At 43.0% G+C, this 26324-nt stretch overlaps 1 protein-coding gene across 3 annotated transcripts in view; it reads right to left on the bottom strand.

Moving 5' to 3' along the window:
* The window catches only part of LOC144720251 (carnitine O-palmitoyltransferase 1, liver isoform-like), a 42057-nt gene extending 20948 nt beyond the window's left edge, over nucleotides 1–21109 (bottom strand). The window contains exons 1-10 of one of the 3 annotated variants that reach the window (XM_078596832.1): nucleotides 20851–21109; nucleotides 13186–13346; nucleotides 12467–12606; nucleotides 11946–12117; nucleotides 10878–10979; nucleotides 10134–10271; nucleotides 9564–9641; nucleotides 8923–9030; nucleotides 1810–1897; nucleotides 627–822 (exon numbers count right to left, since the gene is read on the bottom strand). In XM_078596832.1, coding sequence (XP_078452958.1) covers nucleotides 627–822; nucleotides 1810–1897; nucleotides 8923–9030; nucleotides 9564–9641; nucleotides 10134–10271; nucleotides 10878–10979; nucleotides 11946–12117; nucleotides 12467–12606; nucleotides 13186–13326 — 1163 coding nt within the window. In that variant the 5' untranslated portion in view covers nucleotides 13327–13346; nucleotides 20851–21109. Of the gene's footprint in view, nucleotides 1–626; nucleotides 823–1809; nucleotides 1898–8922; nucleotides 9031–9563; nucleotides 9642–10133; nucleotides 10272–10877; nucleotides 10980–11945; nucleotides 12118–12466; nucleotides 12607–13185; nucleotides 13347–16966; nucleotides 16990–19579; nucleotides 19711–20850 lie in introns of those variants that run through there. The other 2 variants (XM_078596833.1, XM_078596834.1) reach the window with 2 other exon arrangements.
* Nucleotides 21110–26324: the final 5215 nt, after the last annotated feature.

Below are 26324 nucleotides of genomic sequence, written 5' to 3'. Positions count from 1 at the left end.
TACACATCTTGCGATTCTGCGATAGCAATTGTGGTGCACAAGCATAACCAACACAACCCTTTAATTCGCCTTAAAGTGAAAAGTTTAAGACTGCTCTTTCAACACATTCATCACTAACACAACCACCGTTTGTTATTAATTGAAATCAGGTCAATGGGTTCATAGCAAGTGCACTAATCACAGCTCTCCATAAGGACCTCAGTTTGATGATAATAACAACTCTGAGGTCATGACTAACAGTGTGTTCAAGTTATATTCTGAGGATGCAGCACACGAAAAGCAAAGAAAAAAATCCCACATATAGCCCGAACAGATTGTTGGGGCAAGCGCTGTTAGCGAGCACCTACGAAGGTCGGCAGGGCACATGAGAGGGTTGGGTGGTCAGCACCACGCCCTGCCACCTTTGTCTCTCTAGTGATGATGTTTACACAACGCACCAGGTACTCATTTCAGGCGAGTCGACCTAGAAGAGGCCCAGGACCGGTTCAAATAATCGTCACTGGTGTTGGCCATGAGCGGAAATCGAATTCGGGTTCGTAGCACACGCGTGAACCACTGCGCCACCGAAGCACGCACACACGCTCACACCATCACGACAAGCGCAGCAAACGACACGTGGCACGCACCGATCCCCGGCCGTGAGCGCCGCCAGCTTCTCCTCGCCGGTTTGTGGGGAGGAGGGGTCGTCCAGAATGCGCTGAAACTGTTTCTGGAGCTCGCGGGGACCCAGCAGGCGCTCGCCGTGGTATATCCAGACGCGGAAGAAGCGCCCGCGATGGTACACCACCAAGTGCTTGCTGTCATTCAGGTGCTGCAACGTGTCTGCACACCACGGACGAAAATAACCAGGTTAATTTGGATTAAAATGTGTTTTTTTTTAAGTAGAGCAACTTATCCTTTTCCAAAAGTGAATTGTTTATTTGTAATGGCCAAATAACAACTGTGCCGACACAGGTATATAGTACTTTTTCAAATTTTCTTGCTGTGGTTTTCACACCTGATGATGATTGCTTGTGTTGCAATCGAAATGTTGTGAGAATTTTATTATTTTATATTTTTATTATTTTATTGTTTCCCTTCTACGTGACTTTACCGAAAGAACCGAGAATATGAATCCCTGCAGTCGCGAAAGCTTTAAATCAAAAGGTAGACAGTAGTTTCCACAGCAAGATCCTGATTAGAGCCATCTGGATGGAATTTGCCACATGTAGCTTGCTTTTTTTTCCTCATTCACTGCATCTTAAAGACACGAATTAAAACATATTCAAAATGTGTCTATTGTATTTTTATATCCTGGTTGTGAGAACACAATTTTTTAAAGAATATATATAATTTTACATCAGGGCTATGTAATGGATTTGACAACTTTGAATCAAATAAATGGCTATCGAATACGTAAAAGTCTTAAACACTTTATCGTAACTTCTAAACAACCGCCACCACCATGCAGTGCCAATATACTGCCGGAGTTATGAAGGCCACTCACAGCAAGATAAAAAAAAATTGTATTTATACCGTTGATAACTGGGGCACAGAGGCAAACTTATGGAACTAAACCATACTAACATATACACTCATGCACAAAACCTAATTTCAGCTTCAGGCAAGATCGAAAAGCAAAAATCGAATGAACATGATGCAGTGATTACTTCTTTAAAAACATTCTGTTAAGGGGGAATACAATGCGCGAGTACACACATGAACATATGCATGCAAGCACACAATTCAGTATAGCTTAAATGTAATGCCGCCACCACCTCTTGAATACGGTGTAGGATAGGCATGTGTGCGTTGAAACACAATGCATACCCGTCTCTATGCCTGGGATTCGTGTGGTGTTGAATATCCTTTCCCACTGGGCTGAGCACAGAGGGATACAACTGTTTGGCAATGTAAGCTGCAAACAACACACAGAAAAAGAATACAACAATAAATTAATGAACCAATGGTAAACTAAAATCACATTCCACTAACCCAGGGGTCTGCAACCTTTAAGACATAAAGAGCCACTTGGACCCGTTTCCGAAGGAAAAAATAAACTGGGAGCCGCAAAACCATTGCAACTATTAAAACAAATATAACACTGCATATATTGTTTCTTACCTTATTGCTATATACAGCATCGTGCAGTCAGCTGTCAATCTGAATAAAAAAATGACTTTTTCACTTAACAATGTAAAATATATTTTTGCAAATTAATAGCTAAATTACCTGGTTAATGGGATTTTTGCTCCTGAACCTCAGTGCACAGTGTCTGCACATCAGGGCTGTAAGACGTCACCTTCATTTTCACACAGGCTTGCAAGCTGTCATCTGTGAGGCGTGATCGATGTTTGTTTTTAATATAGTTCATGTTGGAGAAGACCTGCTCACATACATATGTGGAGCCGAAGATCGACAGGACTCCAAATGCATACTTTTTCATGTTTATACAGGGTGACCCAAAAAAAACGGGCCCCGTGTACACTTTATGTGATATCTCCTTTATTTATTCACCGATTGCCCTTATTTTACAGGACATGGCAGAATCAACGACCGTGAGTACACCAAGACCCCAGTGGGAGCTGGGACAAAGAATACACTGTGTTAAATTTTACTACAAGACAGGCTCGTTTAAGAAAACCCAGGACAGTTTCATGCGTCAGTTCGAATGTGAAAAGGCTCCATCCAAAAGCAGAATTCAGAACTGGGTGGCCCACTTCGAGAAGTATGGGACCGTGGAGAACCTCAACGCTGCCAGTGAGAACCGTCCAAGCCACTCGGGACGTCCCAAGAAGCGAACAGCCGAGCTGGTCGAAAGTGTGAGAGAGTCTCTCCAGCAGAGTCCGAAACGCTCTGTGCGTAAGCGAAGTCAGTCCCTCGGTATGTCCCGTGAGACTTGCAGGAGAGTGCTGGTGAACGATATCAGGGCTTACCCATACAAAATACAGACGCTGCAGACCCTTACAGCCTCAGACAAGAAGCAGAGGAGCGCTATGGCAGTCAAGATGCTCGAGAAGATCGAGGAGACACCAAGTTTCCTTAACCTCCTTTGGACCTCAGATGAAGCCCACTTCCATCTTGACGGAAAGGCGAACTCCAAGACAAATGTCTTCTGGGGGTCCTCCAGACCCAATGAAGTAGCCACCAAGCCCTTGCACTCTCCTAAGTGCACGGTGTGGGCTGCAATCTCGGCCAGAGGCATCATCGGACCAATCTTCATCGAAGAATCTGGCGCAGCAGTGACAGTCACCAAGGAGCGGTATGTGGAGGTCCTCAAAACCTTCAAGAGTGAGCTCCAGACCCTCTACCCGTCGCTCATGAGCAAGTTCTGGTTCCAGCAAGACGGAGCAAGTTCTCACACCTCAAACCTGTCCCGAGATTGGCTGAAAGAGAACTTCGGAGGCCGAGTGATCAGTCTCAAGACTGATTTTGAGTGGGCACCCCATAGCCCGGACCTAAGCCCCCCAGATTTTTTTCTTTGGGGCTATCTTAAGGACAGAGTCTACGCAGGGAAACCCAGAACCATCACGGAACTCAAGGAAACCATCAGGGAGGAGATGAGAGCCATTACCAATTCAGTCTGTAAGAACGTCATGGACAACTTCGTGCTGCGCCTCAAGAAATGCACGGAGCTAAATGGAGGCCATCTAGAGCACATGCTGTAGAACGGAGAAAAAAAGGCCAAAGACCCTAGTGTTTTGATTTGATGTTTTGAATATAATAAACTAGTTATGACCAAAGTTTCACTTCATTCGGACAAAACACTAAGAAACGGGGCCTAATTAGAGTTGGGGCCCGTTTTTTTTGGGTCACCCTGTATAAGTGTTGGGGATGGCATTCCATGTTTCGAATACAAGTTTGTCCTGTTTGGGAAGGTTTTCAATATCACTCCATTTATGATTCTGAGCCAGAATGGCCTTCTGACGGGCAACATCCTCAAGAGTAGCGGTCAAGCATTTGAACTTGGACACCCATATATCTTTGTCGGCTATATCGGCCAGTTCCATCTCAAGATCAGGTTGACTTACACCTGCAAATGCAGTCATATTCAATAGGGATGGATCGATCGCCAGGGGAGTGACAGGGAAGGATAATGTCGTTTTTTCCTCTCTGAACTCACAGAATCGTTTCCCAAACGAACTTTGCATTGTGGTGATTGCAGACTTGAAATATTCCAAATTTATCGTATCATGACTTTGTTTGAACTCTCTCAAAGAGGGAAAGTGAGACAGTGTACCTCTCTGTAAATCTTTGACAAACACTGTCAACTTGCGCTCGAATGCCAAAACCTCCTCCAGCATGTGCAGGGCTGTGCCTCCTTTCCCCTGAAGGGTTGTATTTAGCGTGTTTAGATGTGCTGTCATGTCTACCATAAAATGTAATTTTTCCAGCCACTCTGGCTGTTCCAGCTCAGCAAAGGTGAGCTCTTTGCTGCCCAGGAAGGTTTTTACTTCTTCCAAACATGTGACAAAGCAACGGCAACGTTATTGCCTGTCACCGGGCGGGCAGTGTGGAGCTGAGCGGCGACCTGTCAGCAGCGGCAACGCCAGAGCAGGTGTCACAGTGCGCCTCCTCCCCTCGCTAGCATCCGCCCCGGAGCCGCGGTCAAGGTTCAAAAGAGCCGCATGCGGCTCCGGAGCCGCAGGTTGCCGACCCCTGCACTAACCCATAACCAACTAAGTAATAGTAATTCGGCATGGCAGTTTGCTCCAAACCAACGAGAAATATCGACTGAGGAAATGCTTTATATTTCTAGATTTGAAGCTTTCGTGACTGCAACGATTCATACTCTTAGGTTTTTTTCGGTAAAGTCACGTAGGGAAAAAATAAATAATAATAAATAAATAATAAAAATAATAGACGGAATAATAGAAATTAAATAATTATTTTGGAAATAATAGAAGAAATAATAGAAATAATATTTCTTCTAGTATTTTTATTATTTACCTACGTGACTTTACCGAAAAAACCTACGAGTATGAGTAGAAATGCTCTACAGCTGAACAATTCTCCTGCTTCGTCAACTTTTTTGAACACCACCAACCCTTTACGCACAGCTCTTACATATATTTTTTACAACTGCTTTACAAGAATAGTTATAACATATTATGGCTGCCAAGCAAGAGGAGATAAAATTAACTCTCACCCGTCGCTGTATATGAACAAACCGAGCGCGTGCCGATATTGCGCACTCCACTTTGGACTCCTTCCAGTACGAAACATGCCCCGTCAACATATACGTGATAAAACAGGCTGCCATGCTCAATAATTTGTACTTGAATTAGTTACCGATGCAGAACGTTGCGCCGAAGTTCTTGAAACGGACAACAGTTACTATGGTTTGACGAATATTTGCGCTTATTGTGTACGTTGAAAACAGATGTTCTCCAATTTTAACGCATTGCTTGTTACGAACTGCTGTGGATCAATGAACAGTTATGGCCACACCTGAAGCACTGTATGTACTTGGCATAGCAAAAAGCAATGTTTTTTTTCAATGAATCACTGAAAGGAATTAATAGGTTTGCTCGCCATGCCACGATATGCACTCCATGACTGAGCTCACTAAAGCCCTGTGAAGATAGATTGATTACGTTCCATCTGATTAGTCACAAATATGCGTGGATAAGCAAATGTGGCACAAGAACACCCTAGCAACCCCAATCCCTTTGCCTCGTGTTGAATGAAACCCTTGTAGGGTGGGAAGTGGATGGCATTGTGGGCCACAGAGGAGGACAGGCAGTCCTGTGCAACCACCACAAGCATTACGCAAATGGCTTTCAAACGCCCCCCCCCTCCCATTCCACACTTAGTGAGGAAAGCGTGACATCAGCAGCTATTTCAACATCACCTCATTCACGTTGGTTTTGCGCTGCTTGGAAAGTCACATGCTGCTAAGTTACAGTCTTAAGTACTTTCGAGAATTAAAACGTTGTGCTTATTCTTCTGATCATTTCCAGCCCATTGTCAGTTGACTGCTGGATGAAAGGCCTCCCCCCCATGCCTTCCCCCATCCCTTATTGTCTAATGATGCAACAATCCATCCAGATTCTGCACATGAGATTGTCTCTCAAATGCAATGGATATCCTCCCGAACTTGTTTCCCGTTTGGCTGCCACTCTTGCTTGTCGTAACAGTCAATATAGTGTCTCTCACTTGCATGTGCTTAAAGCAAGCAAAATAATTCATCAGTAGAGGTTTAACAAACACCTCCCTTTAATCACCCCAGTGCCTAGCGATGGAAATGAAATGTAGCGATTCAGTCACAATTAAATAATACGTTATATTTTTAACAGTGCTGAAAATAGGGGCCCACAGGTGGCTGTTTCTATTCTATTCTTGCTTAGGAGCCAAGCGCCAATGTCGAGGTATGCTAGCCGCGAGAGGGCTTCAGGAGAAGAGTTGGTGTAGCGTTTTTATTCCTCCATTGAAGGATCGCAGACTACAGTCGTTTCCTATACGGTCGATACAATATGGGTGGAAGACGTGAGCCTTCTTGCAGCCCACCTGTTACATGTGTCTGGGTTACTACCTTAACACAACTAATGCGGTCACCTCAGCAAAATTGACTTATTCAAATCCAGACATGATCGGTCAGTTGAGGTCATGAGAAGCAGTTACATACAACATATATACGAATATAATATACATCAATTCTTACGTGCAATTAAATGCACGTATATATTAACGCAGTCATCCATATTATATTGACCAATTGATCCATCTTTCTACCTCTAATAAGAAACAAGTTTCCGCAACAATTTAATTCTGCATGGACACACTGCCCATCAGATCTATTTAGAAAAAAAATGTCAGGACATTTTTTTAAAAATAGGGCCTTGCAAAGTGGTCCCAACTGTGCTGGCCTGGCCGAAAATCTCAGATCTCCACACCATTTGTTTTTTCACCATGTTTTAGTTTAGGAACGTACAGGAGTGCAGTGGCTGTAGGCAATAGGTTATAAGTGAAGATGTGTTAAATTAGAGGGATGGGAAATGCATTGCCGATCCTATCCACAATCTCCTTAGGTCATCTTGCACGTCTTCACCTATAACATGCCTTCAGCCACTGTTCAAAAAGACACTAAGTTACACCCAGAATGATTGTACACCTAAAACACGCACTCAGCAACTTGCTCCCTTCTAATAGTCATACGCTCACAACAAAATAAAAACGTGCAAAAATCCACTTGAGCTACACCGAGATTGCAGGAAGAACGTGAACAAAATACACATTGGAGAAGCAAAATCTGGCAATGAGATATTTTTCCTTAACGTTACATTCAAAAACAATATCACAAACAAAAACAAGTGTCAATCTTGATTTGAAGCTTTCGTGACTGCAGGAATCCATACTATTTGGTTCTTTCGGTAAAGTCACGTAGACAAAAAATTTATAGATCACGACGTTTCGATCGCAACACAAACAACCGTCATCAGGTGAGACAAACACAGCAGAAGAACTGCTGACGCACTATTATTATCTATCTATTAATTTTCTATCTACGCGACTTTACCGAAAGAGCCAAAGAGTATAAAAGCAAGTGTGTTGCTTTTTTCATGTAATGTGTGAAATGCTTCCAAGGGCGCTATGGGGTGGGTTCACAAGAGAGAAAGGACACTTCTTCATATACAAAAATATTTCGGCCTAGAAAAGCACACAATGAACTGGAACAAAATGTTTTCAAAAGGACACAATATATATGTTACAAATAAAGCTTTAGCTACACTGCTTCTCGCCGGGTGCAAAAGAGAAGAAAATATTTAGACAAACATGCCCTGCCAGCGCAATGAAAACAACATTGCTCTCAAGTGCACAGGCGTTGTCGCCCATTTACACTTTCCAAATACGTCCAAAGGCCAATCCACATTCACCCACATTATTCTGTGCTGCAATGTCAGCTGTACTGGCATACCACAATGATATTGAGGGTTGAGTCACCTAATTCGCAACCGAAGGAAACGTCACAATAAACCCGAGTTTCCACCTACCGATTATATAGTTATGAACAGAGGTAATGAGATTCCAAGTCATTTGCGAAATGTTGAGTCAATATTGACAAACATTACAACACTAATTTCCCCTTCATTTATTGGGAACGGGTGTTATTTCATAAGTGTGGGCAGGGGGAGGTGTTTGTAACAGATATTTTTAATTACATGAGAAATGTAATAAAAACGGAGTTGTACACTACATGAGTGTAGCACATTACATTTGCTAATGAAGTCAAATATAGGTGACACACATGAGTGGCCTGTGTTTATGAATAGACAAAAGGACAATGAATAAATATGGGTGGCAATGAAGAAGAATAGAAGATAATGCTTCATCATTTTCCAGAGGGTCATCGAGTCCATTTGGTTTCTCTTATGTATCTGGCCGTTCTGTTCATCGCATAAACTAACTCAGCCAATCCCACACAATGCCTATTGCCAAGAACTTATTCAGCTGCTTCAGCTCATGATATTTATAAGTAAAATACTTCCAAGCAATCTTCGACGATCTTACAATTGTCCAATATGTTTTCGGGTTGTACCACGTGGTTTGCTATGATGTTCAACGTTTGGTCCCACGTGATGGGAACTTTTTAAATACAAGCTGCCAGCATATGGAGCGAAACGTCTGATATCATGTCAAACAACACGTCACAACCCGGAAACACATCCGACAGCTACACAGCACATACACAAAAACCTACGCAGCAATATCAAATTCTCCATAAACAAAAGAATGGTCAGAGAAAACAAAGTAAGCGGTAAACGAAAGGGGAAATGATAGAGGGGACAAGAAATAAGCAGCTATGAAAACAATAGAGGGGACAACAAGAGGAAAAAAAGGAGACAATTAGAGGCTGACAGAGAAGAGGGCACCAGCAGATAAGTGAATGAATAATGTAGAACACAAGGAGCAAGAGAAGGAGAGTATGTATGAGCCACAAACCGGTTGGAGTTCCTCCAGTTCCAGCTTTTTGCGGTACATGAGAATGGCATACACCACATTTCCAGCACGTGCAGCCTGGATGCTCGTTGGTGTCACATACAGGAAGTCCTGTGGCAGTAAAGGGGAAGAGGGATGCGTGTCAAATACGCTGCCTCCTGAATGGACAACTATATTTCAGACGCAATGCTGCAATTCCTTTATTTTGATATCACCAGTGCTGTTTTCAGATTATAAAATGTAATACTACGAACTTTAAAAATTCAGGCTCGATGCGTTATTATTTCTTATTGTTTTTGATACAATTATGTTCATTTAATGCTATGATAATAGCGCATAACTTATTAAAGATAATCATTAACATTATATTACAGTGCATGTTCACTTTCATGTAATTACTATGATTGATTTGCTGATGAGCATTGACGTAGTCAAATGCCACACAAGTGTATATCATTTGAATGTTACCTCTCCCATGTGAATTCTTATGAGACTAAGTGCTCAACAACTATTATTATTTCCAAGCAAGCCCATTTATTGCTTAATTTTACTTTGGTAGTCACATAGATTTGGTCACAGCACTTGTATACATCTGCCCGACCATGCCACCAGGTGCACTAAAAGGTCAGCGAGTGTGCAGTCACCATGCCATAGTAGTTGCTGTTGACCATGATGGGTCCACGGCCACGGAGGTAGATGTACTCCTCCCACCAGTCACTCACCTAGATGAAACATCATGTACAAAAACAGCCCATTCCACTCTATGACAATAAACCACTGTTAGCCAAAGTACACTTTTTTTTTAATACAAGAAAAACACTGCCACTGCCTTTTGCCGGTATATAAATAAACACGCTTTCATGAAATGTACTAGTAATGGCAGAACTCCACGACTCTAGGTAGTGGCCCGAGGCTTGCCATAACGTAAGGGACCGTGGCCAATTACAGCCAACGTCAGTTGACTGTGGACAATTAGACCCAAGCCGAAACATAACATATAAAAAAGAATGTTTAAAAAAATCTCTATTTTCTTTTTTTTATGATAGAATATAGTATTGTCATCAGTATGACGTAAGTATACCAAGTTTGCAGTCGATACCACATTGGGAAGTGGGTTAAAATTGAGTTACAAGATTTGAGGATACAACAACGACAACAGACAGAGTGAGTTAAAAGAAAGCGTGTAAAATAAACGCAATGATGCCGAGACTCACGTAGTTGGAGGCCCACCAGGACTTCAGCTTGAGGTACCACTGCAGTTTGGGCGCCAGGGTGTTCTGAAAATCTGTCGCCAGTGCCTGCGTTCGCTCAAACTTCTCATCGTCCATCAGCGGACGCACAGACTCGAGGTACTGCAGGAGACCAGTAAGACACAGCACACACAACACTTGTGTCACATGATGTTAACAAGGAAACTCCATGCTTGCAAAACAAAACTTTGCCTCGTCTCCTACCATTTTCTGTTTAACTGTTGAAGCCAAAACAAGCAAATAATATTACAGTACATAAATAAATGGGCTTTCTATAACAATGCATTAATTCCTACAACCATAATTATGCATGTAACTAAACAGCATAAAGACAGTGGATGAAGATGGTTAAAAACTGCGGTTTGATAAAAAATGTTAAGTTGATAATGAACTACATTTTCTATTGGCAAACGAATTGTTACCACAACCCTAAGCAACAGTTGAAAAGAAGCCTTGCATTTCCACGGCTTCGTTTATCATGAATATAGGTTAGCACATTTCACAACAGGTTTCAAAATATTTTACTCTGCCACTAGCTGCAAATGAAGTGATCAAATAGATTGGCTTGCCTCAAAAAAAATCAGGGATACTGGTTGAATAACCAGCAAATATCCATGTAGAAGCAGTAATGCCTGTGCATATGTAGCAAATGCAGCTATCTAAAATAGCTCATCCCACAGACGTTGGATTTAAGGCAAGTGTTCTTACACGGCGCATGGTGTCAGGGATGGTGGGAACGAAGAGCCGTGGGAGTGATGCCTGGTGGCTGTACAGCATGGCCTTTCGGGAGCAGAACAGTTGAACCAATCCCTGCAAGAAAACGCAGTTAGCATCATCCCCATCAACTATCCCACCCCCCCCGTGTAGCCTTTAACCCAATAGCAATGTTTTCACACGTGGAATATGTCTAGACAAGGTGATATGTCAGTCACGTTGTTGGCCTACAATAAAATGTTTGCACCTGGTGAATAGCTGGCAAACCTTTGTCTGGTTGCACACGTTTTTAATGATAAATTATGCATTAGCTTGAGTGCACTCAAACTCGTACATACATGTACAAGCCGTTAATCCATATGTAATGACAGGGTGCCACCTATCGGCCTGAAGGGGTAATCGGGCTTGTGGGTACATTACATAATGCTTAATTATGAGGAGGGCATATCTGGGGTAAAGGTGAAAGGCGGAGTCAGTCGAGAAGCTCCGGGAACCTGCTCGACGGTTCTAGAAGGGGGCGTGGCCAGAGGCGGGGCTTGGCCACGCTGGAGCGTATATAAGGGGGACCGATCCAAAGGTTCGGTGCTGTTGCGGGTCCTGGCTGTGTCGCTGCTCGCCATCATCTCTCTACGTCATCCGACCACATGGCCGATCTCCTGCAAGGCTCTCACCATCGCAGTCTCTGCGCTAGTCCGGCAGCTGCGTAGTCATACTCCTTTGATGCAAAGTTCTGTTCTATTCAATACTAAATTCAGCAGTAAGTTCATAAATAAAGCACTGCACTCTACAGTAATAGAGGGAGTTGTCAAGGTAAGGTCAAGGCTGATTATATCCTTTACCAATGTAATAGTACCTGGATAGCAAAGAAAACTGATGGCGCAACAAGTGGATTCATTATTTCATATGAACAGCCAGTGTATTCTTACCAAATGCTAAAATAACACTGCTTCTTCATAACAAAGCAATAACATTAAACTCAAATGCATGCAAGCAGTTATTATATTGCCCATATGCAGTTGAGATGTATTTAATTGAAGCAAGTGTCAAAGATTAACTACCCACCATCCAGATTTTAGTGGAAAGAGACATTTTTTTGTGTCTCTGCAGCATCCAGCTGTGGTAGGAGAGCAGCAGCTTGAGGAACTGTCTGAGAGCTATAATAAGCCCCATCCACAGTCCAGTAGCCAACAGGAGCCCACTGAGCACATCCTTGCTGTCCCGAGACAGATATTCGCTGCTCACAAAACAGCAAGAAATGACAGCATCAAAATATACTTGAGATTACAAAAATAAGATTGGCTTATTTTCAATAACATTAACACATCAGTGGAACATTTGCAAACTACAATATCTTACGATGATCAATGTATCCACAAACATCAAGGACACAGCAATGTTTTTTTTTAAATTGTAACCCCGAAAATGCCAGTTCACCTTTGGAACATCAGTTGGGTTTGAACAATGCCATATATTTAGAATCAAGTAAAAAGCCCATTTAGTACCATAGTGTTTTCACAACCAGTTATGGAGAGCAGACTTGTGTAGTTTGTAACATGATTCGCGTGGTGCATGATGTCACTGACGTGGTGGGAAGGCTCTGCTGGATGGTGTCAATCATGCCCAGGGAAGGCTCCATCCGTGCGTACTTGGTGGCCATGATTGCCACCACCACGAACAGCCAGCTGGATGGAGTTGCTGGATACATTCCTGACACAATGTTGTTCTGTTGTGGAAAGTGATAAATCAAGACAGAAACGTGGACTCAGTCGCAGTGTCCTATTATTAAATAATTATGTCGTCAAAGGGTAATTAACCTCTGCTTTATAGCAGACAGCTTACTTTCATTGACAGTCAACACCATGCTCACTCAATGGATGACACAAAACCCAGTACTGTATATAGAGATGGTCCTCTGTTTATATAACAAAGCTAAGTGCCGATTCAAAGAAACCTGCATTTATTTCCAGCATTCTCTCATATATATCTTATCACGAGCTATAGAAAATGCTAATTCACTTATAATACTTTCAGGCAGAAGTTACACCAAGCCTCATCTGAATGCCCTCATTTGAATTACAATGACTGTTAAATAGCCATCTGCACTTTTCAAATTTAAGCTTGCGTTACTAAAAACATTGATCTGTAATTGTGAACTTACATGCAGTACACTACATAATCCATTACAAAACTATTTTATTGAACATACACCTAAACTTAATGCTTTAAAGATTTCAACCTTATCCTCATTGTCAATTTCCGATATATATGTTTTACTTTGGGAACCTTATCTTCAATGGCTCACCTTGAGGCGAAGAGCACGTTTTTTCCAGGAGCGCACCCCAGACTTGAAGACCTGATTGAGGGCCTCATGGCTCAGACGTAGGTCAATACCCTCAGGGGTCACCGTAAACTGGAACGCCACGGCCTGATGGGCCTCCGCCATTGTGACAAAGCACGCTGGCCCTGCATGGCAATGGGGACGACAATGAACACCAACTCTCTCCCTCACAAAAACCCGGGCAACGTCTACTGTTAAGAAAAGTTCTGGAAGTTCCCAGAACTACAACCAAAACATTATTCTGAGTTATAATTATCCGGCCAACTTTTAATCGTTATCTGACCAAAGTTCAGGTGGAAATACCACGAGAATAAAGTTACACTTAAAACTTAAATGTTGGTGAAAACTACAGTACAAAAGAATATATCTCATGAATGTTGACTGGTTGGGAAATACACAACCGTTTTATAGAACCAGTACAGGTATGGTACTTAACTATTTTTTGGTCTTCACATAGTGCACACGTAATAATGCAACTCCATGATACCATCGCATGGATCAAATTAAATGCAAAAGAATAAGTGCATAACTCTCATTTTGAATAGTTATACAAGTGGATGAAAATATGAATTGTCTCCTCCATATGGCTGTCAATCCTCAATATGGCTGTGCCAACTATCGACTTTCCCTTCCCCCCAACCTCACCCCTTGTCACCTGCTCACCCTTACCACGACTGCTTTAAAGTTTACAGTTAAATGCACCTCCAACGTGCAATTCTGTAAAGTCTCATTCATATGTCAAAAGAACCCAAGGTTTGCATGAGAATGCAGCTGATGTGAAAGATAGTTTTTTCAATGAAAACAAACAGAAAACTGATCTTTACCCTCCATTAGATTGAAAACTCATTTCTTTCTAACTGCTTTGTGTTGTTTGTTGTCATTCCCCCACACCTCCGGTTAGCATGGTTTGTTAGCATGGTTTGCTACGTACGGCGCGAAAGAAGTTCAAAGATATTACAGTACATCTTGATTGTTCACTTTGAAAATCAATGCATCTACACTCATGGTTGGCCATGTCTTACTTCACGATTGTTGCTACGGTTCAAATAATAGTGCGGAGCAACAGTACTACAATTGAATGTCAGTGGGTCTAATTGGGTGTTCCTGAAGCCACCTTATATAAGATATCAATTCTCCAAACACGAAACATAATACCGTACAGTAAGTTAAACAGATTTTTTTTTAGCGTCTATGAACGTCACAAATGAAACTAAGGCTCAATTGAAATATGCAAGGCTGCGGTTTATACCAAAATGTTTGACAGTTTTGCCGGGAAACGTGGATTAAAATTAACCGTCGGAGCATATTGCTTGTTAAAATATTAAAGTAGAAAAATATGCGAAATAAAATTCACACAGGACATTAGCTCTCTTGATATCTAAATATCAAGTCATTTACCCTACAATTAATTAACTCACAATCTCCATCACAATAATATACTGTACAGACCACACATTTTCAGCACTTAAATGAAAAAGCAATACATGGCACCTTAAAGTGTCAACCCACTGGTGGCACACCATGCTGTTTCAAATGTTTCAACAATGCAATGAAACAGTGGAAATGGCAATATTCCAAAACAAAGAAAATCTACATATTTATGAGCTCCGTAACGCTTTCCAACATGCGTTTGTCCTCAATGGTATATTTTTGTTAATATAGCCGTCGTTTGGACATCATATTTGACTGTTAAGACGCGTTACTCTTGATCGTCCGCCATCAATCTTTCTTGAGAAGGAACTACGAAGGAGTGGTGGCCAAGGAAATGGAACGCATCGACAGTACGTCAACGAGGTGTTGGTCTTAAGATATCACTCAAGCATAACAGCTACAACATACAGCCCAGGCAAGTACAGGCTGGTCCAGATGTCTTGTGACCCCCCATTTAATTCTCCAAAACGTAATATTTGTTTGTATACCAATGGGTGTGAAAACAGAAATGAATACGCAAAGTGAAAAAAATTCGGGGTCAATTAATTGTGGGGGTTAGAAGACATCTGGAGTACCCTGTGCTGTAAATGCCCGAATCTTGGGAGGGTATATGGGGGAGGGTATGGCTACATCGCCTAAATTACCAAAACTGGCACTAACTCGGCCATTTTCGTCCACAATGTTTAAAGACCACGTCAGCATGAAGAGCATGATTACGGCGAGCAAAGTAGCAGCACACCATTCAAGCTGTTTGTGCAGAAGCATTTAGCAGTAAGGTATGGGGAGAATGTGGAAAGGCTGGCTGAGCCAGCCGGGGCCAATGATCACAATCAGGTGGGCAGGGCACCGAGTTTGGAATGTACACATTGTTTGTAAACTGAAGTTTCCTTTCTTATTAGCATTAAAACATTCTCTTTAGATGCTACAGCAGTCGGCATATACATTACAACATCTCAGAATGCATTTACAATATCTGAGAATGCATTTCAAGTGTTAAATGTCCTGAAATGCTGAGTGATACCGCACGAGATATTATATTCGGGTCTATGGTGCTGTACAGGGGACACACCCCCTTCTCACATCCCCTGCTGATGACGAGGGTGACCTTCTCGGCGGATCGCATCATTCGGAGAAAAACATTAGTCGCAAAGTTACCTGCGGATGAACACGAATGAGGAGGGATTTTGCTGCCACTTTGAGGTCTCAGAAAGAGGAGTGTCACTTAAAACTTCCATTTTGTCTGGTGGGGTTTCGTTATGAACGCTTTAACGATTCAGTGCCCGTGGTTGTTACACTCAAGAACAACTCCATTGCACAACTCCCTTGTTGTATTTGTATGTTGGGCTCGCTTATAGCTGTTGCATTGTTAATTTCATTGTTGACACAAGGGAATCGAGGTTCCCGTGCCTTGCAGAGAACTGCACGCTTGTAATAATGCCATATGCTTGTTAATGTTGAATACGAGCACAAACGCAACGACCCACCAGGAACGGTTCATTTTCTTTACACAATCACCAATGTACCAGTCATTGCTAAAGACACATCAATGACTGCATAAGCACGGTGTGCTGTATTACCAGAGCAGATGTTCGCTACTAAACTTTATTCTTCATATTCACTGTCCGTATTTGGATCATAAACGGGTCCCGGTATTTGGATTATAAACAGCAATAATGCCACACCTGAAGGGGAAGTGAACGTTTAAGGTTGAAAAAGCACGTGTCACTTTTACATACCCTAATTCTTTAAACCACTACACAGCAAAATATTCACTGGGAGACGATAACCCGTCAAACCCGTTTAAAAAATAAAGAAATGATGGTTATCTTGACATAGCAAGCAAGTTACGTAATTGGATTCCTTTTTTTGGGCCCAACAAGCATCGTCTTTAAATCATGCCAATGGATTTCAAAGATGCGGCTTGAAAACAATGGGACTTTAATCACTGTACAGTGTTAATCTATAGTCGATAAGACAGCCGAGCAGCTTAGCACCGGCATATACTGTCACCTTGCCAGATTCACAGCACTTCGAATTTCATATAAATGCCCTTTTTAAAAGCCACTCCTTACAACGTTCGCCAAAACCACGGTGTTTTTGGACCACGTTTCATTCCGGATAACCGAATACGCCACGCATCGTTTAGTTCATAACGTGGTTTCGCACCAAAAAATATATTTTTGCCCCCTTTGCGAGATGTATCGTGAAAAGCAAAATACACAACACAATGCCACATGGCACATCACGTGTGTGTGTGCCTGCTACAGGATGTGGTGGAACGGTGGCGCAGTGGTTAGCGCGTTGAACTACGAACCCGGCCACCCGAGGTTGATTCTCGCTCACGGCCACCAACACCACCGGTCCTGGGCCTTTTCCCCTAGGTCGACTCGGCCTAAAATGAGTGTCTGGTGCGGTGCGTCAAAAAAACATCGACACTGGGGGGAGACAAAGGCGGTCGGGTGTGGTGCTGGCCACCCACCCCCCTCGTGTGCCACAGTGCCGGCCTTCATAGGTGCTCGCTAACAGCACTTGCCCCTACAGTCTGTTAAGGCTATACGGAGGGGAGGGATCTTTCTCTTTACAAAATGTCTTTGGGCACGCAGGGGACAATGTGGTTTCTTCATTTCTCCAATTCGACAAAAGCCAATTTCAACCATACGGTTATCATGTTTTATTTAAAAAATCCACATTAAAATCCTGGAATCCACCAACACCCTGGTTGGTGTGGCGTTCATTGTTTATTGGGGTTCAAATCGGAGCCTTTCCCAAGTCCCTTTAGGCTCAACATGGGACCTTTTTTGCCAGTAACAAAGTATAAAAAAATGTGAATAGGTTTATACCCTCTCTGGCAATAAAGCACGTGTTAAGACGTTCAAACACCAAATAGAAAACCTGCCTGCATTAACCACACACGCTTCTTGTGATGAGCATGCCAATAAAAACATGCTCTAAAAATGATAAATGCAAAGTCTTGCAAACAGATTGGCCTGCGTCAGAGGACAGCCTTCTTTAGGGCCCAGGTCTCACCAGTGCCAGACCAGACAATGGCAAAAAGGCGAACAGTAGAAAGAGAACACGGGATCTTTCTTGCCAATTCTCTGGTCTAACACTAGTAGTGAGACTAGACCCCCAAGAAGAATAAGGCCGTCTCTGGTGATGACCAATCAGTTTCAAAGACAATGCCATACACATTGCCAGAGCATGTTTTTTTTTGCATGTTCATTACAAGACGCGTGTGTGGTTAATGCAGACGTGATTACTCGCCAAAAGGTTTCTATTTGGTGCTTGAACATCTTAACACCTACTGTTTTATTGCCAAAAAGGGTCAAACCTATTCTTATAGTACCAAAAGACAATGCACTAACAGAGCATTTACAGCTCTGGGCGTGAGCAGCTCCATCATGGGATCTTTGGCTCATCCAAGAGGATAAATGACAGTAAACGTTCTGTGCTGCGTATGCCAAGCACTGTAAGTGTACTGCGATAAAAACACTGTATGCACATGCCATTACAGCACTGTGTTGATACAATATTGTATTAGTGTTAATTATATAAACCTAAGAAACGGATTATCGCAGCACTTAAATACTGTAGCACTGTACAGGATCGGTCCACATGTCTTGTGACCCTCCCCCCCCTACCCCATGAATTGACCCTAACATTTTGATTTAAAGCTTTCGTGACTGCAGGGATTCATATTCTTGGTTCTTTCGGTAAAGTCACGTAGAAGCGAAACAATAAAAGAAGAAAAAAAATATTGTTTTATAAAAAAATATATATTGTTTACATTTTTATTATTTTATTGTTTCCCTTCTACGTGACTTTACCGAAAGAACCAAGAATATGACCCTAACATGTTTTCCCTTTAAATTATTCATTTTTTTTAAATAAACCTTACTTTAAAAAATATATTAAGTTTTAGATAATTAAATGGGGGAGGGGGGGTCACAAGACATCTGGAGCACCCTGTACATACACACACACAAGATTGTTCTAGAATATACACCGTGTTAATAACACACATGCAATGTGTACACCACCTATGTAAGTCTCCCCGCCACCCTTGTTCCATCCACTGCTGGATGAAGGGCTCCTTCCCAAGGTCAGCCTGACAGTGGGGGGGGGTTCTGTGACCATACTTCACCACGCTGGTCAGTGCGGATTGCGAGACCCAGGGCCGTTTCAGATGTACTCGCCACCGATATTTGCCGTGACAGGCAATCGAACTAGGGTCGCTTGGTTCAAAGCAGCATGCTTCACCCATCAATATCCTTCACCCACCAATATGCTTCACCCATCAATATCCTTCACCCACCAATATGCTTCACCCATCAATATGCTGATACCACCAAAATCCTTCACCCATCAATATGCTGATACCACCAATATCCTTCACCCATAAATATGCTGATACCACCAATACCCTTCACCCATCAATATCCTTCACCCACCAATATGCTTCACCCATCAATATCCTTCACCCACCAATATGCTTCACCCATCAATATCCTTCACCCATCAATTTGCTTCACCCATCACTATGCTGATACCATCCATACGCACAGTACTGTGGTGACACAACCGGGTTTTCGTTAGCACGCGCTTGCACTTTTTTGTTGAAAGAATCACGACTCAATTTCGTTACACAGTCGTACACATCACTGCAGCAAGCTTCATGCCATTGTTTTCTAAGTTAACGATATTGCACGACCTATTTTTCTTCACCAGGAACATGACATATACATTCTCCAATGCACCTTTTGCTATGGAAAGACAACCACCACGTGGGTGTGTGGATCCACACAGTCGATTCGCAGGACAACACAAACGTGCTACTACCATTATCCTTACACACAACACATACACACACATCTCTATAGAGAGATAAGCCACGCAGAGTTCCACACGCTTAATGAATGAAACCCACCTAGAGACCTCGCCAGAATGTGGAATTATCTACAATTGTGGCGAGGTTCTCGTGTAGCTTGGGGAAGGGAGGCAAGAGAGGGCTTCCCTTGGCTACTTTGGTGAACAATGGGAATGGCTGTGATGTTTTAGCCGAACAAAACTGGGTTGCCTTTGCGGGCACAAAGACAAAGATCCTCCGCCGTGTAGCCTTGACAGACAGTAGGGGCAAGTGCTGTTAGCTAGCAGCACCTAAGACCGGCACGGTCACACGAGGAGGTGGGTGGTCAGCACCACGCCGGGCCGCCTTTGTCTCCCCCACTGGCCATGTTTACACATCGCACCGGGTACTCATTTGAGGCTGAGTCGACCTAGGGGAGGCCCGGGACCGGTTCCGATAATCGTCACTGTGATGTTGGTCGTGAGCGAGAATCGAACCTGGGTGGCCGGGTTCGTAGCGCGCTAACCGCTGCACCACCGCTCCCCACTACACACACGAACATAGCGCAAACGTCGTTTTAGTTGTCGCGTTAAGCTTTTGTAATGAAATAGGTGGTTATTAAACAACACACACATTGTGTCTACAATGAACAGCTTCCGACCATTGGGGCCTTCAATGCACAAGGAGATGCACCCCCCCCATCCCATCATGTGTAAGGAATTATTGTGTCCAGCTGTGCATCGCTTGGAACAGCTGCTAAGGGTTGATTCTTCTCTTCTCTCTCTCGAATCGTCCACGTGTCCTCCTCTTACTGTCATTTGGAGATATTTACCAACGCGCATGTCTCGTGTTGATGTCAATAATTCAGCAGCTGTATGCGTTAATGACTAAACGTACTCTGGATGATTTCGGTAAAGTCACGGAGATAGAAAATATTTTTTACATTTTATTTTTTATTTTATTTTCTAATCTACGTGACTTTACCGAAAGAACCAGGAAATATTAATTCCTGCGGTTACGAAAGTTAAAAGTCAAAATTTAATGACTAAATATGGCAACAACCCGCCGGTTTGAACCCGTGCTACTCATTATCGATAGGCTTTGAAATACCAACAAAGTAGTCCATTCACATCTGTTGAGACACGCAGTTATGTAACCAACGCAAAGTACATCATTAACCCATTGTCTATATTCTCAATTACAGTGATGTTGACATCACACATTAACTCAACAGTACCGTTCCAACCATTTCGTCCAAAAACGTGTTGAAAATCGTACTCTTGCCAGTAACAGTATCAACTTTACAGCACGTATGATCCAAGTTAATATTGTAGAAACATTAAAACACTTACCAGCACTTTACGCACGATGTAGTTGGATACGATTCAGAGAAGAAGCCCCCACACACACACAAATGTCACTCAAAAAAAGCCTTAAACTAGAGCTTCACTGGCACTTGAGTTGTAGCACAACAACGTAGACAACTTCGTCTCTTGCATGTGCACAGCTCAATAACAAGAGAGCAGCAAGCCGGGCAGTATCACCTGCCCAACAAAGCCCAGGGAGGTCCTCCCTCTGGCTCCTGCTCACTGCCTGCCGGCTGCTGGGACCATGTGCAGTGTGAGCCACGCCCCCAAGTGGCTGGAGCCACGCCCCCAAGTAGCTGGGGCCACGCCCCCAAATGGCTGGAGCCACGCCCCCAAGTAGCTGGAGCCACGCCCCTTGTCTGTGTGTCATCATCATAGTGGTGGTGGTGGCTGGGACTCTTCGGGAAGGAGGGGGGTGGGGGAGCTCCACTCCCTTGCTGGTGGTGGTGGTGGGGTTGTGGTTATTGGGGAAGGAGGGGGTGGGGGAGCTCCACTCCCTTGCTTGTGGTGGTGGTGATGGTGGTGATGGGGTTGTGGTTATTGGGGGAGTAGGGGGGGTGGGGGAGCTCCCCTCCCTTGCTGGTGGTGGTGGTGGGGTTGTGGTTATTGGGGAAGGAGGGGGTGGGGGAGCTCCACTCCCTTGCTTGTGGTGGTGGTGATGGTGGTGATGGGGTTGTAGTTATTGGGGAAGGAGGGGGTGGGGGAGCTCCACTCCCTTGCTTGTGGTGGTGGTGATGGTGGTGATGGGGTTGTGGTTATTGGGGAAGGAGGGGGTGGGGGAGCTCCACTCCCCTGCTTGTGGTGGTGGTGATGGTGGTGATGGGGTTGTGGTTATTGGGGGGAGGAGGGGGGGTGGGGGAGCTCCACTCCCCTTGCTGGTGGTGATGGTGGTGATGGGGTTGTGGTTATTGGGGATGGAGGAGCTCCACTCCCCTGCTTGTGTGATTGTGATGGTGGTGGGGTTGTGGCTATTGGGCAAAAGGAGTTGGGGGAGCTCCACTCCCCTGCTTGTGTGATGGTGGTGATGGTAGTGGTGGCTATTAGGGAAGGAGTGTCAGCTCCACTCCCTTGCTTGTGTGGTGGTGGTGGAGCTGTAGCTATTGGAGAAGAAGGGGTGGGGGAACGCCACTCCCATTCTTGTGTGGTGGTGGTGGCTATTGGGGAAGGAGGAGCTCCACTCCCCTGCTTGTGTGGTGGTGATGGTGGTGGTGGGGTTGTGGCTCTCAGGGAAGGAGAGGATAGGAGGTCAATGGCTGCTCGCCGTCGGCAATGGGGGTGGGGTTGATGGTCGTCTCACATGGGTGTGCAAGAATGCGGGGCCTGTGTGCTTGCTGCTGCTTCAAGAAGAAGGGGGAAATGTGATTGATGATGCATTTATTACTTAGGTACGTACGTACCGTATATGTTTTGGGAGACAAATGCATGTTTGGTTAAACGCCCAACACAATTCTTAACATCTAATCCCCATTGTATAAATGTTTGGGGATTTAGCATCATATGTATGGGGAATCTAGCTTAAGCATCATATGCATTAGTACTTACTCTGCATGTAAGATTATATGTTGCAGAGGATATTTAAGATGCATTATGAGTCGTTATTGTCTATACAGTGCACTATCCGTAGAAATGTAGATATATTTTTGTAGGCAGAAGGCAGTACAGACAAATCCCATGTTGTACTGTAGTGTATATGCTCCCACGTCTCTACTCCCCGCCTTCACTATGTTGGTATTCAGCATGGTGAAGTCATTGTCATCAGGCGTTGCCTATCCACTGCTGAATTGCAAGTGCTGCCTACGCTGTTTATCCCTCAGTTCAGTTCTGCTACCATCCATCTCACTGGACATTAACTGCTCTCTCATGGCTCTACATGTCCGCTCATAGAATGTCGTCCTGGTTGCGTTTTCTTTGGTTGAAATTCCATGCAGTGTTGGTCGTTTAATCCCCCACAACCCACGGCGCGTGAGGAGGCCCTCATTCACAGCAGTGGATTGACAAAGGAAAGATGAAATAATAAAATAAAATAATTCTCACGACGTTTCAGCCACAACGCAAGCAGCCGTCCTCAGGTGAAGAACAGGTCTGTCGTTGAAGACAGAGATTCATTCATACTCTGTCTTCTCGACAGACCTGTTCTTCACCTGACGACGGCTGCTTACGTTGTGGCCGAAACGTCGTGAGAATTATTTTATTGTTTTATTTTTTATTATTTTATTATTTCCATTCTACGTGACTTTACCGAAAGAACCAAGAAGATGAATCCCTGCAGTCACGAAAGCTTTACATCGAAATTTAAAGGAAAGATGCACAACAATTCAATGTGCTACAGAACAATTCGCAAATATAAACATAAAAAATCATGAGCAGGAATACCAAATAATACAAATAAAGTTGTTATATGTAATAATATACGTGCAGTACTTTCCAGTATTACATAGTTTAAGTGTGGAGTCTGTATGGAAATCCAAAGATAAGGTAAGGCATGTGTACATACCTTTAACCTTTAGCCCACATACACATAGGAATGTGGGTTAGAGGTCAAAAGCAGTGACTGCCATAATTATGTCACCGTCCCAACATTGCTATGTTTACACATGATGTCCACCAATTTTCTATGGAAATTGTGCATTTTGGAAAGCATTCCAGCTAAATTGTCTTGTTAAAAGCAATAATGTTTACATGGCACACCGAGTATGTACTCGTATGGACTAATACATACGGCATTGAAAAGAAAGTTAATTATGGCACATTCTATAATGTCCTGTGATTTGAAATCAAAAGTTTCCCTGTTCACATCAATAGACACCCCCAATTTTTAGTTAATTTTGTTGGAATGAGTGATTGACATGTCCTTTTTCTTCACAGCATAGATACACTATTGTGTGCATTTAGTATTTCATAAGTATAGTAAAAGACCGTAAATTTAAACCTCTCATAAATCGTGACTCTTATATTATGTTGTCCTATTCTTATTTGCGATTATCCTGTTTTCCCCCATTCTAAATGGCTTCCGATTACAAGATCTGCAGAACGGCCTCCTATTCACGTGTTTTTACTCACAAAAACCAGGAGTTGCACGGTTAATTCATCCATTTTTCAGAGCGGTGCCAATTCAGCATATTGACCTTTGAACCACCCTCAATTTATATTACTGTATTCTTTGGTTATTTCGGTAAAGTCATATAGATAGAACATATGAATTCCTGCAGTCACGAAAGTTTTAAGTCGAAATGTATATTATCGTATCTAATACATTGTATTGTAAGCTAAAATAGCATAATTTATGCGACAACATTACGATCTGAGTATTCCTTCCTGCTTTTATGGGCACACATTGATCGCATCGCAATATCTAATTGAGGCCCAAGATTGCAGTACATTAAAACAATTCTGGATTCTGCCTGATGATGCTGGTTGTAACTATCAGCAAAACGTCGTACCCAATTGTTAAATGCTGTGATATTGCTCTCCAACGTATGAATGTTGAACTGCTTTGGCACCGTACGTAGCCAATCGTGGTAATCGGAGGTGCGGGGGGCAAGGACAACAAGCTAAACACATAAAGCAGTTCTAAAGACATGATCCTCAACGCGACGCAGCCTGACCACGGAAAGCGTTCTACAGATCACGAGATACATGTACATGACTACATACCGTACCCGGTCGCGTTTACATACTCGCTCGTCAGCATCGACGCACGACTCGAGACAGCCTGGCGTGCTGGTACACGTGCATGAATACAATTGGCAAGTTCACGTGACAATTTTTTCAATTGGCTGTGTCGGGTGGAGGAGGTTTAACGACACACATTTTACACAATCTGCCATCATAATGTATTATTATTCAAGCTAAGCATGCCCTAAAACTGTTGGGATGGTACTCAGGTTTCTTTTCACGTGCCAAGAACTCAAATGTAACCGACCACACATCATAATCCAGGACTCTACCTTGGAGAATCAAGGCAAACATTATAGTACAGTAGAGTAATATTGTTACCACAGTAACGTGGTAATTATTTCCTGGGCAACAAGGTGGTTGACTTAATGGAGAAGACCAAAAAGGTTATGTGTGAGAAAAAGGTAATATGTCGATTAATACGTACATTCAGAAACAGTATCACAACTCTAAGGACTTCCAAGTACATTACTGCACCACATCGCCACCGACAAATATGCAGTAATCCTGCACGCACTGTTATCGCCAAATATTTTAAGGCCCCTTGTATCCAATTTCATAAAGTGTAAAAAAACGTATGCAATACAATACTCCAGCATAATGCACAAATGATAGACTCTGCAGTTTACATTGTTTAGCACTTAGACATGCTTTCACAACCACTCTTTACTTTATAAAGATACATGTATACGAGTTTACTATATTGGTGTGTGGTCTTTGTTGAAAATGGGTAATGTTGATGCGGTATACTTTATATACTGAAGTCATAGGAATACTGTTTTTAAAATGATCAATCACTGTGTTTATGAGGGCGGGAGGGGTTTTTTGGAAAGACAAAATAAGTACCATACCTCTAAACTCAACACCGGCGCCTACAGCTTAAACCAACATCTAATCCATGCAGTGATTGTTGTTAAACTGATTTTAAACACTGTAGAAAAACGAAAGGACACTGCATCTTTGTACTTCAGCAAATCCCCATAGCAATGGAAGTCAACCCACTATAAAGGGTCAACTCAACATGTATGACCTGTATGAGTCTTTTTAACAAGCCTTTTTTTGTATAGCCAATAAAGTCACACTTTCATAACATGTACGCACATGCCCAAGGTGCAATCACCGATATGGCTCTTATTCATACCTAAACATGTTGTGGGAGCCTGGACACCCACGACACCAGCAGTGACTGCAATGCCCTTGGTGCTGGGTACAGAGCAAACACGTGTCCCACCCAACACACAGTTAAACACTGGAGCATGGGGCTTAGTGAGCACAGGAATTAACACGAAAGGTTATATATACATCCAGGGAGGCCGGATTTATCTCTGACCCTGAGATACCAAATCAGAGGAGACACCCACACCCCCGTCCCCTTACATAATTTAACAAGGGGATTAAAAAAGCATAATCTAAGTGTACGTACTACAATACAGTAAATTATACCAGGAATAAACAGTCCTGATAACATTCTTAAACATTTTCTTTACATGCAGTCAAATTACCGAGGCCGCTCTGATTTCACGTGTTGAGAGTGCGAGATCAGTTTTATTTTGAGAAGTACAGCATCGTCGTGAAATCATATCACTCACAAACTTTCAATAGTATTTTTGTTGCAATACACGCCCTATCTAAAGGATACATGTGAACGGTAACAATTATTACAATTGACTCCGGAAATCCTATTGTTATCCAACCCTCTTTTGGTGAGGATACTGCCTGAGATATTCGGCCACTTGACGAGAAAGATGCATTCTAGATTTGAAGCTTTCGTGACTGCAATGATT

This window comes from Lampetra planeri, chromosome 8 (assembly GCF_965212315.1).
Source record: "Lampetra planeri chromosome 8, kcLamPlan1.2.h2, whole genome shotgun sequence".
Classification (NCBI taxonomy): domain Eukaryota; kingdom Metazoa; phylum Chordata; class Hyperoartia; order Petromyzontiformes; family Petromyzontidae; genus Lampetra; species Lampetra planeri.
This window is presented reverse-complemented; position numbering and strand designations above follow the sequence as displayed.